Raw genomic sequence first — 14,837 nt, forward strand, 5'->3', positions numbered from 1 at the left:
TTCCATTCCTTGTTGTTCAATAGTAGATGTTTTTTTAAGCTTTTAAAATAAAATATGTGTACACACACACACACACATATATGCATACACACATATTATATATATATTATTATATATATAAAACAACCCAACTTGACAACAATATAAAACTAATCCTTGATTTGGAAATGTGAAAGTGATTTATTGTCAAAACTTAAAATAATGTGAGTAATGTAGAATAAAATTTTAGACTTAGAGGAAGGTTTAGCAAAAGTACATTGTTTTAAGAATTTTTAATTTCATAGTAGCTACAAATAAAAGCTATTTTTTAAAAAAATCACTGAAAAAAACTTTATTGGAAATTGAAGGGAGGAAAATAGGATTATGGTATATAGCTACAATATTGTTATCTGCAATTATGTGGAAAATGGAAATTACGCCTGATGAAATGGGTAACCTAGTTAAAGGATTACCTTATCTCTCTGGCTACTTTGTAGCAAAAGAAAAGAGAACTAAATCAATCCTTTTTATTACATGCTGTAGAGTTCATCACGATTCATCACAACTCTGTAAACAACAGATCAGAAACTTTCTCTAGTCTGCACCACCTTCACGATTTCTGCCAGGCCTAAGCCTACAGCATCAGTTCATCTTGGTGAGAAGCTTCCACTCTTTCTCTGACCCTCTATCTTTTCAAGCCTCATCGGTCCCTCTGGCAGCATGTCCAGAGCATATAAAATGGAGTTTGAACATCCCTGTTTGTAAAGAGCGCTCTGGTTTCACTTTCTCTAAGATGTATTTGTTCTTTCGACAGTTCATGATATTTCCAGGAGTCTTCACCACCACTACTAATCAAAGGGATCAGCTCTTCCTCTGTCATTCTTCTAAATTTCCCAACTGTCACCTGCACAGGAAGTAATTGAAAAGATTCTGATTTGGGTTAGACATCCTAATCTAATTGTACTTTAGCACTTTGGAGGGAACATTGACAGCAGATTCTCCCACCGCAATGTGTGTGTGTGTGTGTGTGTGTGTGTGTGTGTGTGTGTGTGTGTACCGTCAAATCAGATCTGACTGGTACAGGAGGAAATTGCCCCTCCTTCTCCAGCACAGCATCTGGTGGATTCAAACCACACACCTCTGGGATTGAAGTACAGTTTCTTGCCACTAGGCCACCAGAGCTCCCTAACATGTCTTTTGTTCAAATGAGAGAAGAGCCTCTGGACAAGGAGGAACTTAGTCTTTAATTTGAATATTTCTTAATACCTTCTGATAGCAACTTGTTGTTGTTATTGTTAGGTGCTGTTGAGTCAAGCCACCCTATGAACAAAAGATGTGAACACTGTCCTACCCTGTGCCATTCTCACACTTCCTCACACAAGAGCCCATTGCAGCAGCCACTGTGTCAGTCCACCTGGTCAAGGGTCCTCCTCTCTCTTTCGTCTCCTGTCCCCTCTTAGCACCATAATGCCTTTTTCCAAGGAATAGCCCTTCCTATCAATATGCACAAAGTATGTGAGGTGAAGCGCCATCATTCTTGCCTTCAAAGAGCACTCAGGCTGCACTGTTTCCAAGACATATTTGTTCATTCTCTTGGCAGTCCATTGGATGTTCAGTGCTCTTCTCCAACACCACAGCTCAAAGGCATCAATTCTTCTGTCATCCTTATTCATTCTTCATCTCTCATAAACATAACAAGTAATGGTAAAGATTATGGCCTTAATCAGATACACCTTAGTCCTCAAACTGACATCATTACTCCTCAATAATTTGGAGAGGTCCTAATTGCAGATTTTCCCAGTGTAACATATCTCCTTATTTTCTGACTGCTGGTACCAAGTGTGTTCTTTGTGGATCCAAGCAAGATGAAGCTACACACACACAGTTTCAATCTCCACTCCGTCTATCATGATGTTGCTGGTAAGAATAGCTAAGTTTGGAATTAATAAATGGTTTCTGAGTAAAATAAAACCAAACACAGCCTGGAAAATATGAAATCAACTCCTTAACATCTTTGCAACTTTAAGAGTGGTGCTTTGGACTTCATGATTCAACAAAGAAATTAAGAATGTATTAAGAAAATATTCTGAAACAATTTTTATTGTTCCTGTATACCACTGAGTTGGAACCAGCTCATAGCTTACTCTCCAGTAGGATTTCAGAGGTTTTAAATTCCGTAAGAAGAGATCACCTATCTTTCTCCTACAGTGGAGTTGAACCCTGTGCCTTAGGGATGACCGTGAAAGCTTGGTGGCCTAGTGAGAAAGGAATTGCCCTGCCCATCCAAGTTCAGATCATTCAAATCAACCTGCTGTCCTGTTGTAGAAAGATGAATGATCTCCTCGTATGTGTTTACAGCCTCTGAAAATCTGCTGGAAGATCAGCTATGAATTGATTCTGAATTTATGACAATGAGTTTGAGGGCTTGTGTTGTTTGTTTGGTTTTTAAAAATAAATGTTTGGGTGTTGTCCCTTAAAACATCTCAGCAATATGTACTGTAAAGGACTAGTCTCTAAAATAAATATGTATTGCTTTTGCTTCAATATCTTAATCATATAAAAACTCAAATGCGAAAAGTTCCTTTAAAAGTTATATATTCTTTAATGATAAAGATTTGATGAGGATAGAAACAGTGAAAGTGTAGGAGAGAACTTTAGAATCCTTCTGCTAAAAGGAAACATATTTAAAAATCTCCTTAGTATAAATATGGGATAACCTTGTTAAACAAATAATAGAAAATATTCCAGATAGTAGAAACAAGACCTTACTTAAGAGCCATCCTCTCTCTCATGGATAAAGTGTGTGCAGGCTTCCAGACCTAATCTAGGAACTTCCAAGGTTTTCTTGGCAAGATTTCTTCCCTGTTGTGAGTCACTTACTCCGTTAGTGTAAAAATTACCTTTTAATTGCATTTTTCTCTCATTCTTTCTCCTGTTCTCCTACTTCCACACACCTGTTCCTTAAGATCATTTCCCAATATTCCAACTCTTGGTTCAGTGCTTTTTGCTCTGAAACCAGAAATTCAAATTCATCACCATTAAGTTGATTGTGACTCAAAGTGACGCTGTGGAGCAGAGTACAACTGCCTCGTCATGTTTTCAACATTGTTGTTGTGTCATCTATGACTCATAGCAACCCTGTGTACAGCACTTCTGAAGCCTACCCTGTCATGAGCCAGTATCACTGACCCTGAGATACCTTACCCCATTGCACTGGGTACTGTACCAATCCATCTCATCTGGGGTCTTCCTCTCCTGCACTTTCCCTCCACCATTCCAAGCATTATCTCCTTTTCCAAGGATCAGTCCCTCCTGGCCATGTGCTCAGAGTATGAGAAACAGAGCTTCAAAACTGTAGCCTCCAAGGAGAAACTTTGTTTCACCCTCTCTAAAACAGATCAATTTGTTTCCTTGGAAATTCATGTTATGTTCAAGACTCTTCTCCCGCACCACCACTCAAAGGCATCAATTCTTCTTCTGTCACCCTTAGTCATTGTCCTTTTCTCTGATGCATATCAAGGAACTCTGAAGACCGTGACCTGGATTAGGTCCACCTTAAAATGGACATTGTTGTTTCTCAGTGCTCTGGAAAAGTCTCTGGCAGTATATTTACCTAATGCAATTCTTCTTTTGATTTCCTGACTGCTGGAGCCAAGAGGTTTGGTTGTGGGGCCAAGAAAGCTGTAATTCAAGTGTTTCTCCGTCCATCACGGTGTGGATAGTGTCCTTGCTGTTGATCTTCAACATATTTTGAAGGTTACAGACCTTGACCTTCTACAATAAGCCCTTCAGGTCCTCCTCAGTTGCAGCAAGCAAGGTTGTGTCATCTGCATATCACAGATTGTTGAGTCTTCCTCCAATCCTGATGCCAAATTCTTCCTTATAAAGCCTAGCCTCTTGAATGATCTGTTTTGCATATAGATCTAAAAGATATAGAGACATACAGTATTCCTGACATGCTCCCTTATTGATTTTGAACCATGAAGGGTGTCACTGCTTTTTTGAGGTCTGCTTTCTGGTCCAAGTATAGGCTTTGCCGGAGCATAATCAAATATTCTGGGATTGCCATTCTCCTCAAGGTGAACCACAGTTTGTTGTGATCCACCTAGTCAAAAGCCTCTGTGTAGTCAATAAAACACAGACTGATTGGCGGGCTCGGCTGACCACACTGCAGCGGGCCCACGGGAGCGTCCTGGCGGCAGCGGGCAAGGCGCGCCGGGTGCTGGTCTACGGCGGCAGGGGCGCGCTGGGCTCCAAATGCGTGCAGGCGTTCCGGGCCCGCAACTGGTGGGTGGCCAGCATCGACGTGGTGGAGAATGAGGAGGCCAGCGCTAGCGTGGTCGTTAAAATGACAGACTCCTTTACCGAGCAGGCAGACCAGGTGACCGCTGATGTCGGGAAGCTGCTGGGTGACAGCAAGGTGGACGCCATCCTTTTCGTGGCTGGAGGATGGGCAGGGGGCAACGCCAAGTCCAAGTCTCTCTTTAAAAACTGCGACCTGATGTGGAAGCAGAGCATGTGGACGTCGACCATCTCCAGCCACCTGGCCACCAAGCACCTCAAGGAGGGAGGTCTGCTGACCTTGGCCGGCGCCAAGGCCGCCCTGGACGGGACCCCTGGCATGATCGGCTACGGCATGGCCAAGGGCGCGGTGCACCAGCTGTGCCAGAGTCTGGCGGGGAAGAACAGCGGAATGCCAGTCGACTCAGCTGCCATCGCCGTGCTCCCGGCTACCTTGGATACCCCGATGAACAGGAAGTCCATGCCCGAGGCCGACTTCAGCTCCTGGACGCCCTTGGAGTTCCTGGTGGAAACCTTCCAAGACTGGATCACGGGGAAAACCCGACCAAGCTCAGGAAGCCTCATCCAGGTGGTGACGATGGGAGGGAGGACGGAGCTGACACCCGCCTATTTCTGAGGTCATCTTGGTGCCTGCCGGAATGTTCTCAGAGTGCTGCGAGAGGTCACAGCTGGCTCTGTGTTTTCTGGCATCCCCTGTGTTGCTGTGACAGTGTCAATCCTGTTTTTCTAGTGTATGTTTGCTCTCCTGAGACAGTGTCCAATATTTGTGGAAAATTAAAGTGTGTGAGGATGGCAGCCGCCCAGTGACACCCATCAGCGTTCACTGCTTCAGCTCTGAACGTCTGGCTTTAGCCCTTTTGTAATGACGTCAGACCCTGGTGATGTGTCTGCCTCCTACAGTGGCTGCTACCTTGATTGTCTCAATGATTTTACTGGTTTGGGAATGTTTGGAGGGTGCAGCTATTTGTAAATGTATACGTCACGGGTGTGGGGTTTGCAGCCTTGAATGAAACTGCCTTAAAGTTCTAGTGATGAGACCCAAACCCAGCGGACTGGCTCCCTGTGTCCCGGCAGTTGCCAAGTGTCCCCTGGCCGAGGACTAAGGCCTCAGCTGTACAGGAGAAGTCCCTGTGATGATCTGGGGTTTTCCCACCTAATAAATGCACTTCGTTTAAAAAAAACAAAACAAAACAAAACAAAACAAAACAAAACAAAACCCCACAGACTGATTGATAAGCCTCTGGTACTCTTTGCTTTCTGCCAAAATCCATCTGATAATGCATCATGTTTTCAATCCAGGGTTCAAATCATTAATCTTTCTTAATTTTTTTCTTTGACAACTGAGTGCTTTATCCATTGTATAACCAAGGCACCTAACATTCAGTCTATTCCATTTTTCCATATGAGCTCTGAAATAAACATACGTTCATCCTTACTTTTTTTCCTTACGCAAAACGTTTCTTTCTTTTTCTTTCTTGGTTTAACTTCCTTTAGTTGTTGTTGTTGTTGTTATGTGCCATTGAGTTGCTTGCAACTCATAGTGACCCGATGTACAACAGGCCTAAACTCTGCTCTGTGCTGTGCCAATCACACTGCCTCTGACACATCCATCCCGATTGCCCCAGTCACTGAATCAATCCACCTCATAGAGGGTCTTCCCCTCCTGCGCTGTCCCTCCACCCTCCAAAGCATGATGTCCTTCTCTAAACACTGGTCTCTCCTTACAACATGTCCAAAGTATGTCAGATGAAGCCTCAGAATCCTTGCCTCCAAGGAGCCACCCTGTTTGACCCTCTCCAGGATGAATCTATTTGTTTTTCTAGCAGTCCATGGTACCCTCAGTACTCTTTTCCAATACCAAAGCTCAAGGGCATCAATTCTCCTTCTATCCTCCCTAGTCATTGTCCAACTCTCTGTTTGTTTTCTTAATCACATACAATTAATTAAGAGAGCTCAACTGATTTCAAAGAAGAAAATATTAAAGGAATGCAGCATTAGAAAAAGCCAATGCAATGAGAATAAAATCTTAACACGTGGGAACAATTTCTCCCTGATCCTATCAAAGCTATTCTATCACTACATCACGTCATTCATAATGTGGCCCATAGTAACTAAGAGACTGACAAGTAGCATATAGTTTTTTCTTCATAGTTTGAATTAAAACCTTTTCTTTTTATATTGTCTTATCTTTCTCACCTTTTTATGTCTTTGCTGGTATGTGCCATCACATGTCAAGTAGGAACCAATGACCCTCCTGGAGATTGTCAGAGACAGTAAATCGCACAGAATGGATGACCCTGGAGGACATTATGCTGAGTGAAATATCTCAATCACAAAAGGACAAATACTGCATAGTGCCCCTGTTTTAAAACAGGGACTAACATCTGGGTTGAGGGGAAAGTGTGAAAAAGGGGACAAATAATGTATACTGCATTGAAAGAGATGAGGGAGAGAACTGTTTAAAAGTGACATATGATTGCATATTATTATCATGACAGGAGTCTAGAATGAAGGCTGAATACTGGAGTGCACCTGGGAGGGAGGGATTATATAACCATGAAAGAATTTTTCTTTTACTTTTCAAAGAGAAGAGAGAATTTGGGTAGGAGGCAGATAGGGAGAAAAATCCGATAATGAAGAAATGGGGGGGAAAAGTAACAATTTAATGAAAAAAAAAATCAAACCATAAAAAAAGGAAACTGAGTCTATCTATCTAAAACTAACATGACTTCATATCATATTTTAAGATTGATTATTTTCACTGGAAAAACTCTTCATTTTTTCTTTTACATTAATTAAAAAATATATATAGTCTAACAATAATAAAATCCAATGATGTATACTTTATATGCCTTTCACTTATTAGAATTAAGAATACCTTAGCTATTTGTATTTATTTATTATATTGCCTTTGTTTTTCATAGAAAATTTATTTTATGAAACACCAGAAATTACATAATTACTATACTTATAGACAGCTCTGCTGGTTTCGTTGTAAGGAATTGAACTGTTTTAATCTAAAGGAATATGGTTCAAACCCAATAGCTGCTCTAGGGGAGAAGACTGGAAAGTTTCTTCTCCTGCAGTTTACTGCTTCTAAAAACCCATTGGAGGTTCAACTATGAGAGAGCTACAACTTTACAATACATAAAGACTGTAAACTTACAGTAGGCTGAGTATTTGGCAGCATCTTCAACTATCATTTAAATAAATGCACCAGCAATCAGAGCCAAAGAAAATATAGAAAATTTCTACCAAGGGAGCTCTGGTAGCCTAGTGGCAAGAAGCTTCACTGCAATCCCAGAGGTATGTGGTTCGAATCCACCAGATACTCTGCTGGAGAAAGAGGGGCAATCTCTTCCTGTACCAGTCTGATCTGATTTGATGGTATACAAATACAAAATAATAACACAATTTTTTAAAAAGTGAAAATTTCTACCGACTTCAGCAATCAGATATTGATCGAATGAGCTACCAAGATGCATTCATAAGAATGAATGTGTGGAAAACAAGAGTTGTAAACAGGAATAAGAATCAGTAGTTGAAAAACATTGTCTTGGAGACAGAAATGAAACTGAAGATAGAATGATAAAATTTTATGCCATCAACAATTTATTCATTGTAAATACCTTTTCTAAGAAACACATCATTTAGCTATATACACGGACTTCACCTGATGATCTACACAAGAATCATATTGATAACATCTGTGAAACAATTATTGGAGAAGCTCTTTATCGGCTGTGAAAACTAGGCCAGGTGCTGATTGTGGAACAGACTGTCAACTACTCACATACAAGTACAAACTGAAGCTAAAGAAAATTTGATAAAGCCCACAAGAACCAAAAATTAATCCTGAGTCTATCCCACCTGATTTTAAAAAACATGTCAAGAAAAACTTTGATGCCTTGGACACTAATGAATGAAGACCAGATGAGCTATGAGAGCATATTAAGAATATTCTCCATGGTTAATGCAAAAAGTCCTTACAAAGGGGAAGAAAAGACAAAGATGGATGTCAAAAAAAGACTCTGAATATTGCACTGGAGTGCTGAGAAACCAAAGCAGAGGGACGAAATCAAGATGTTAAAGAGCTGAACAGAAGATTTCAAAGGGAAACTAGGGAAGAAAAGGCAAAGTACTATAATGAAACGTGCAATTAGCTGAAGTCAGAAATCAAAAGGACCTTACCTGTTCAACATTTCTGAAGATGAAGGAACGGGAGAACAAATACGAGTCTCAATTTGCAATATTTAAAGATGCTATGAGCATAATATTGAATGATTTAAGATGCATCAAAAGAAGATGGAAGGAATACATAGAGTCACTGTACAAGAAAAAAATTGGCGATGCAGAAGAATTTCCTAAACCAGTTTATGAACAAAAGGCAAAGGAAGGAGGAAGTTCAAGCTGCTGTGAAGAAATTGGCAAAAATCAAGGGCCCAGGAATTGATAGAATACTAATTGACATAATTCAACAAACAGATGCTGCCCTGGACATGCTCAACAATTTGTGCCAAGAAATCTGAAGGCTAGCTACCTGACTACCTACCTGGGAGAGATCCATATTTCTTTCCCATTCTGAAAAAAAGTGATCTGACAGAATGTGGAAATTATTGAAAAATATTATTAATATCACATGCAAGCAAAATCCTGCTGAAGATTATCCAAAAATGACTTGATCTGTCTATCAATAGAGAACTATAAGAAAGTACAAACTGAGTTAAGAAGAGACCATGACAATAGGGAAATCATTGCCAATGTCAGATGAATTCTGGATACACAAAGGCTTTTGACTGTGTAGACAACAAAAAATTATGACTAACCTTGAGAAGAATGGGAATTCCAGAACACCTGATTGTGCTCATGCGAAACCTATACATGGAGCAGATGACAGTACTCAGAACAGAGCACAGAAGCACTGCATGATTCAAAATCAGGAAAGAAGTGTGTCAGCAATGTGTCCAGTCTCCACATCTCTTCAATCTATACATGGAACAGATCGTTAGGGAGAAAGATCTTTACAAGGAAGAATGTTGCATCGGAATTGGAGGAAGAGACATCAACAACTTGTGTGATGCAAATGACACAACCTTGCTTGCTAAAACTGAGGAGGACCTTGAGTGTTTGCTGCAGAAAGTCAAGGACTGTAGCCTTCAATATGGATTGAAGCTCAAAGTCAAGAGAACAAAGATTCTCACCACTGGGCCAATTGGAAGAACCATAATAGATGGAGAAGAGATGGAGATTGTCAACAATTTCCGCTAGCTTGGGTCTGCAATTAACCCCCTTGCAAACAGCAGCCAAGAAATCAAAAGACAAATCAAACTGGGAAAGTCTGCCGTTAGGGACCTCTCCAGAGTGAAGAAGTGCAAAGCTGTCGGTCTAGAAACTAAGGTGCACCTGATCCAGGGTTTGGTCTTTTCAATTAGGAATTATGTACCAAAGATCTGGACAATAAATAATATTGACAGAAGAATAATTAATGCCTTTAAGTTGTGGTATTGGAGAAAATTTTTGGACATTCCATGGTCTGCCAAGGGAATAAACACGTCTATCCTGGAGAGAGGGGGTGATACCTGTTAATATGACTATTATTCAAATACATGGTAAGGATTTTGAAGCTCTTTCTCAAATACTTTAGGCATGCTGCGGGGGAGAACCAGTACTTGGAGGAGGATATCATGCTTGGAAAAGTGGAGGGACAATTCTGAAGAGAAAAACTCTATGAGATGGATTGACTAGTGACTCATGCTATAGACGTAGTTGTGTTAGAGACAGTGAGATTGGCCCAGGACGCAACAGGGTTCAGAGCACTTTCTGTCAGATCACCTTTCTTGGGAATGAAAATGAGAATAAATTTTCCAGTCAGTTGGCCAAGGCAGCTGTCCTCCAAATTTCCTTGCAGAGACAGGTGATTATGTTTCTATAGACACAGATTGTATTTGGAGTCATATACTTCTTACCATATTGTAAGGTTAACAGATTTGTCAAGTATCTTTGCCAGTTCAAATCTGCTGGCAAAAGACGGGCAATCTCCTCCCACAAGTCCAAACAAGGCTCTCTGTGAGTAGCATTTGCCTGGATTAAAGTGAGTTTGATTTATTAACAGTATTTTTTCTTCTTTATCTATCACTCAAAAATTAGTTATTAATGATGAACAGAGAATAGTTCTTGGATATTATTTTTATTGTGCACAATTTAAATAAGATCCAATTCTTACCTCTTTACCATTATCAAGGGTAAACTTCAGTAGATCCTAGAATGATGGACAGAAAGATATAAAAGTCTTCGGAGTACTCAGCCATTCTACTGGTAATGAATTAAAAACCAACAACACGTGTTTTCTGATAAAATAAATTTACTATTTCACTGGTGGAAAGTTATTATCTTTTTTTTTCTGTGACTGACCTTAATAACTCACAAATTCCACAAGCACTTTGTGATGTCTGTGAGTTATGAGACTTTCATACCTATGAAAGAAATATAATAACCAACTTTCACTGTAGAGATATTCTATATTATTTACATTAAATCAGTAAAAGACTCATAGTTTCTTATGTTTCCAGGAAGGACGAATAAATATGTCAGTGCCTATCTAAACCCTATGACACCTGAGAATCAATATTTAGAAAAGGGGCTTCATGTCTACATAACATTTAAGAAATCAGACAATGTTATTATACTCAGGAAAATAAGGTTCAACAAAGTCCATTAACTTTTAGTAGGGCTTTGCATTTGAGATTGCTTATTTAAACATATTACTGTTTCATTGAAAAATCCAATTAGATTCTTTTAGTCTATCATCATAATATTTTTATTATAAAGGGATTTAGAAATGTTGTTAACTTCTAATTTGCATGTATCATATGTAAAACCCCCATCCTCCTGTATAAAACCGTGGGGATTTCAACAAGATTGCTTTCCTGACAATAACAAGCTAGCTGTATAGAAGGTATTAAGAGAAGCTGAAGATAAATTGAATCTCTCCTGAGAAATATGAATAATACATTTCTCTATACTTACTGAGTAAATAAGACTAAACAAAGAAGACAGAGGTATAAGGTAGGGAAGTAATACTTCACATGTTAGGATACCGGTTCTTTAAAATTAATACTTTCTCTCATTTATGATGAAATTGTGTATAGGAAAATGTGATTCCCCCACCCCCACCCCATTCTATTTGGCACAGTAAAAGCCCGAGGCAATAAACTTTTTGTTGCTATTTTTAATTTTAAATTAAGGAAGAGTAAATTTGATGCTTTTGTTGTATAATACAGTCATGAAATCAAACCACATCAAGACACATGGTAATTCCAACACCCATAATAATATCTTATGTTATACTTCTGAAATTCCACTCCCTCTCAGCATCTAACTTCTGGAAAAGACTGACGATTCTTCATCTCAGAGGTTCATCTGAGTCTTAGTGGAACCTTCTGAAACTGACCCATCAAGTCAGTATTTTTGCTGTTCTTGGTTCCCATTGAGTTGATTTTTTTTGCTTTTGTATATCCTGGGGGACAAACAACACATTACTTAAAGAAAGCACTGTACTTTGCATTGAGAAAAAAATCATTTCCCTAAGCTTTAACAAGGCCAGTGTGTTGTGAGTGTCAGTCCCAGCTGGACCTTGGGATGGCCTTTGGAGGGCCTCTGCGTCTTGAAGAGGGACATACACATGTCTGCAAAGCTCAGGGGTCTTGTGGCTTTCTTTTCATCTCATATGGGTGTCAGCAGAAGGGACTTGCCAGAAGAATTGGGGTTCTCTGGCGCAGAGTCCCCCAGCATTTGGGCATGCGGAAATTATAAAATACTGAAATGTTTTTCCACGCCTGTTGTCTGTGGGCTGAGGGAGAGACAGTGTGTTGTGAGTCTCCCTTCCAGCTGGACCTTTGGAGGGCCTTGCGCGTCTTAAAGAGGGACACACATGAGTATGGTGAACAGTGTTTGGTGATGATCCCCAATTAAAACAAGCTTGGAAGCAGGAGTGGCATCCACTTCCCAAATAGCTTGTCTCCAGAATCCCGATGAACCTGGAGAGAGGATGAAAGTTACACAAGCATTCAGGTCTTTCGTTCATATGAGTCACTTATGGCTTGATGACACTTAACAACAACAACAACAACAACAACAACAACAACAACAACAGCATAGAGAGAGATCAGTTGGCCTAGCAGACAGAAAGTGATGCTACCAAACCAAAGGTGGGTGACTTTCATCCACGGCACTCAGGCAACAACAACAACAACAACAACAACATGCTTTAATACAAATATTAAAGTAACCAGTATAATAATTTTAAACTCCTTTTGAAGAAGATTTTTATTAATCTATAGCAGACAAATTATTAAATGATCAAAGTAGTGGCTAAAAGCTAATTAACAATTTTGTTTATGAAATTATATATGCTTTTTACTTTGCAGGAAAATAGAGACACATATAATTGTAAAATAAACTGTGCGTATTAATAAAAAGAAAAGTGGAATGATTACTGGAAGATAACCTAAGCACATGTCTCCTGAGTAAGAAGTCTTTTGTTTTCATGTTCACTTGGTCTGCTCTGTTTGCCCATATCCCATTGGAGCAATCTTTTCATCAGGATTAAACATTCATGAGTCCCTTAAAAGCAGGTGTTTTGTTTTCCAGTTCTGGATACGGCAGTTCCAAAAAGCCTTTGCAGAAACGGTGGAGCCCTCATAGGAGAGTGTTTCTTTTTCAACTGTTTAATTAGTTTTCAAGACTCTTCCTGAATTCTAGCCAAGTTGAGCTATTGACCACAACACCTGTTTGGTTCTGAAGATGATTTTCAACATTAACTTGAACTTTTTCCCATGTTTATATAGAATTAAAAATTACAAGTATATAGTATCGTTTTTAAAGTATGACCTGGTTACCGTAGTTCTTTTTTGTGCATTTTGTTTTAATACCATCTAGAAATAGTCCCTTATTATTCATATGTATATAATATGAACATCATTGAAAATATATGATTTGTTGTTTGTGGTTGTTTTTAATTGCTTTAACATCCAGCACAACTCATACTGACTTTATGAATAAAGGGCCTGAAGCCTTTCTATAATTATCATAATTTCTCCAAGTTCATAGAGTTTTCAGAGGTGTGTTGTTTAGGAAGTGGATGCCACTGCTGCTTCCAAACCTGTCTTAAACTGGGAACTCCACCAGACACTGTCCACCATGGGTAACCATTATGGCATTTGACCCCCAATGGCACAAGGTTCAGCATCAAAGAAAACCCAGATCACCTCAGTGCAGCAAATTGATGAAGGAGTGTTGTAAAACTTAGAAGAATGTTCCTCCAAAAGAAAATAACACTAGACCCTTCCTGCTTCCAAACTTGAATCAATCTTGAATCAATCTGGGAGCTCCATCAAACACTGCCCACGATAGGTAGCCATTGTGGTGTTTGACACACCTAAGTCACAGTTGTCTCATTATGACATTTGAAACCAAATGGCACAAGATTCAGTGTCACAGCAAATTCAGATTACCTCATCACACCAAATGTACCAGCGTGCTGTATGACTTCGAAGAATGTTCCTCCAAAATACAGTTAACAAGGGATTAAAATATAATCCCTCAGGCCCCAACTTCTAAATATAAGGGCACCCCAGAAGGTCTTAGTGACTCTAAACAAGAATCTTAAATAAAAAACTACCCAACAATCCACACAGATCTTTAACTCTTGCTGTTATTAATAAGACACATTTTAACAATATTTTAGAAATAAGGCTACAAGTCCTTTATAACTAGATCATGACCTTGACTAAAGTGAGGGTCTCTTCATCAGAAAGATGGTTTCAGGATGAGCCCAGAGGCTGAATTTGGGATGTGACAAGGTGGTCAATTGCCCTGCATGTCACCTGGAAACCAGGGGGTGCTGGCAGAACCAGACAGGGGCAATGTTCGTTATTTTTGTGTGGTCACTGCTGGCCCTTGAGATCCCCCCCAGTGATGGAGAGAGTGTAACTTGAACCATTCCTTCAAATGGCAGTTCCTAAAGAACTCTCAACCAAAGTTTATCACCCCTAATGTGGACAAGCTGGGAAGAGTGTGTTCAGTTGTGAAAGGCAGCCCCCAGTGCTCCAGGGCTTATTAAAGGTTCCTAGCCTAGACAGGCCATTAGCAAATCAAGTAGGGAACAGCTGGGGGCCAAGGAACCCAAGCCACAGACAGAACTTGAGCGTGGATGTGCTATAAACAGTGGAACTCCATCTGATCAGGCATGCATCACTTCTCCTGTTGTCCTACAGATGTAATTGCTTAAATTGTAATCATTTTAGAAAGTAATGAATATAGACACCTCAATCTTGATGACTTTTTAAAAATAAAGTTCCTACAATCTCCCAGCGACTCCATGAATAGCATGGAAACACTGCCCTACCCTGCACCACTGTCGAGACCACCACCATGCTCAAGTACACTGTTGCGGGCACTGAGTCAAGCCAGCTCTAGACTTCTGCCCTTTCTTTGACCCTCTACTTTCCTAGGCCGGGGGCTGATTGTGGAACAGACCACCAATTACTCATATGCAA

At 39.9% G+C, this 14,837-nt stretch overlaps 1 protein-coding gene across 1 annotated transcript; it reads left to right on the forward strand.

Moving 5' to 3' along the window:
* Positions 1–2,212: 2,212 nt before the first annotated feature.
* On the forward strand, positions 2,213–4,897 carry LOC102844636 (dihydropteridine reductase-like). The gene is made up of 2 exons (XM_006890392.1): positions 2,213–2,323; positions 4,121–4,897. The coding sequence occupies exons 1-2, from the start codon at positions 2,213–2,215 to the stop codon at positions 4,895–4,897; spliced, it is 888 nt and encodes a 295-aa protein (XP_006890454.1).
* The last annotated feature ends 9,940 nt before the right edge of the window (positions 4,898–14,837 follow it).

Source organism: Elephantulus edwardii, unplaced genomic scaffold (assembly GCF_000299155.1).
Source record: "Elephantulus edwardii isolate Elephantulus edwardi_28Jun2011 unplaced genomic scaffold, EleEdw1.0 scaffold00088, whole genome shotgun sequence".
In the NCBI taxonomy this organism is placed as follows: Eukaryota; Metazoa; Chordata; class Mammalia; order Macroscelidea; family Macroscelididae; genus Elephantulus; species Elephantulus edwardii.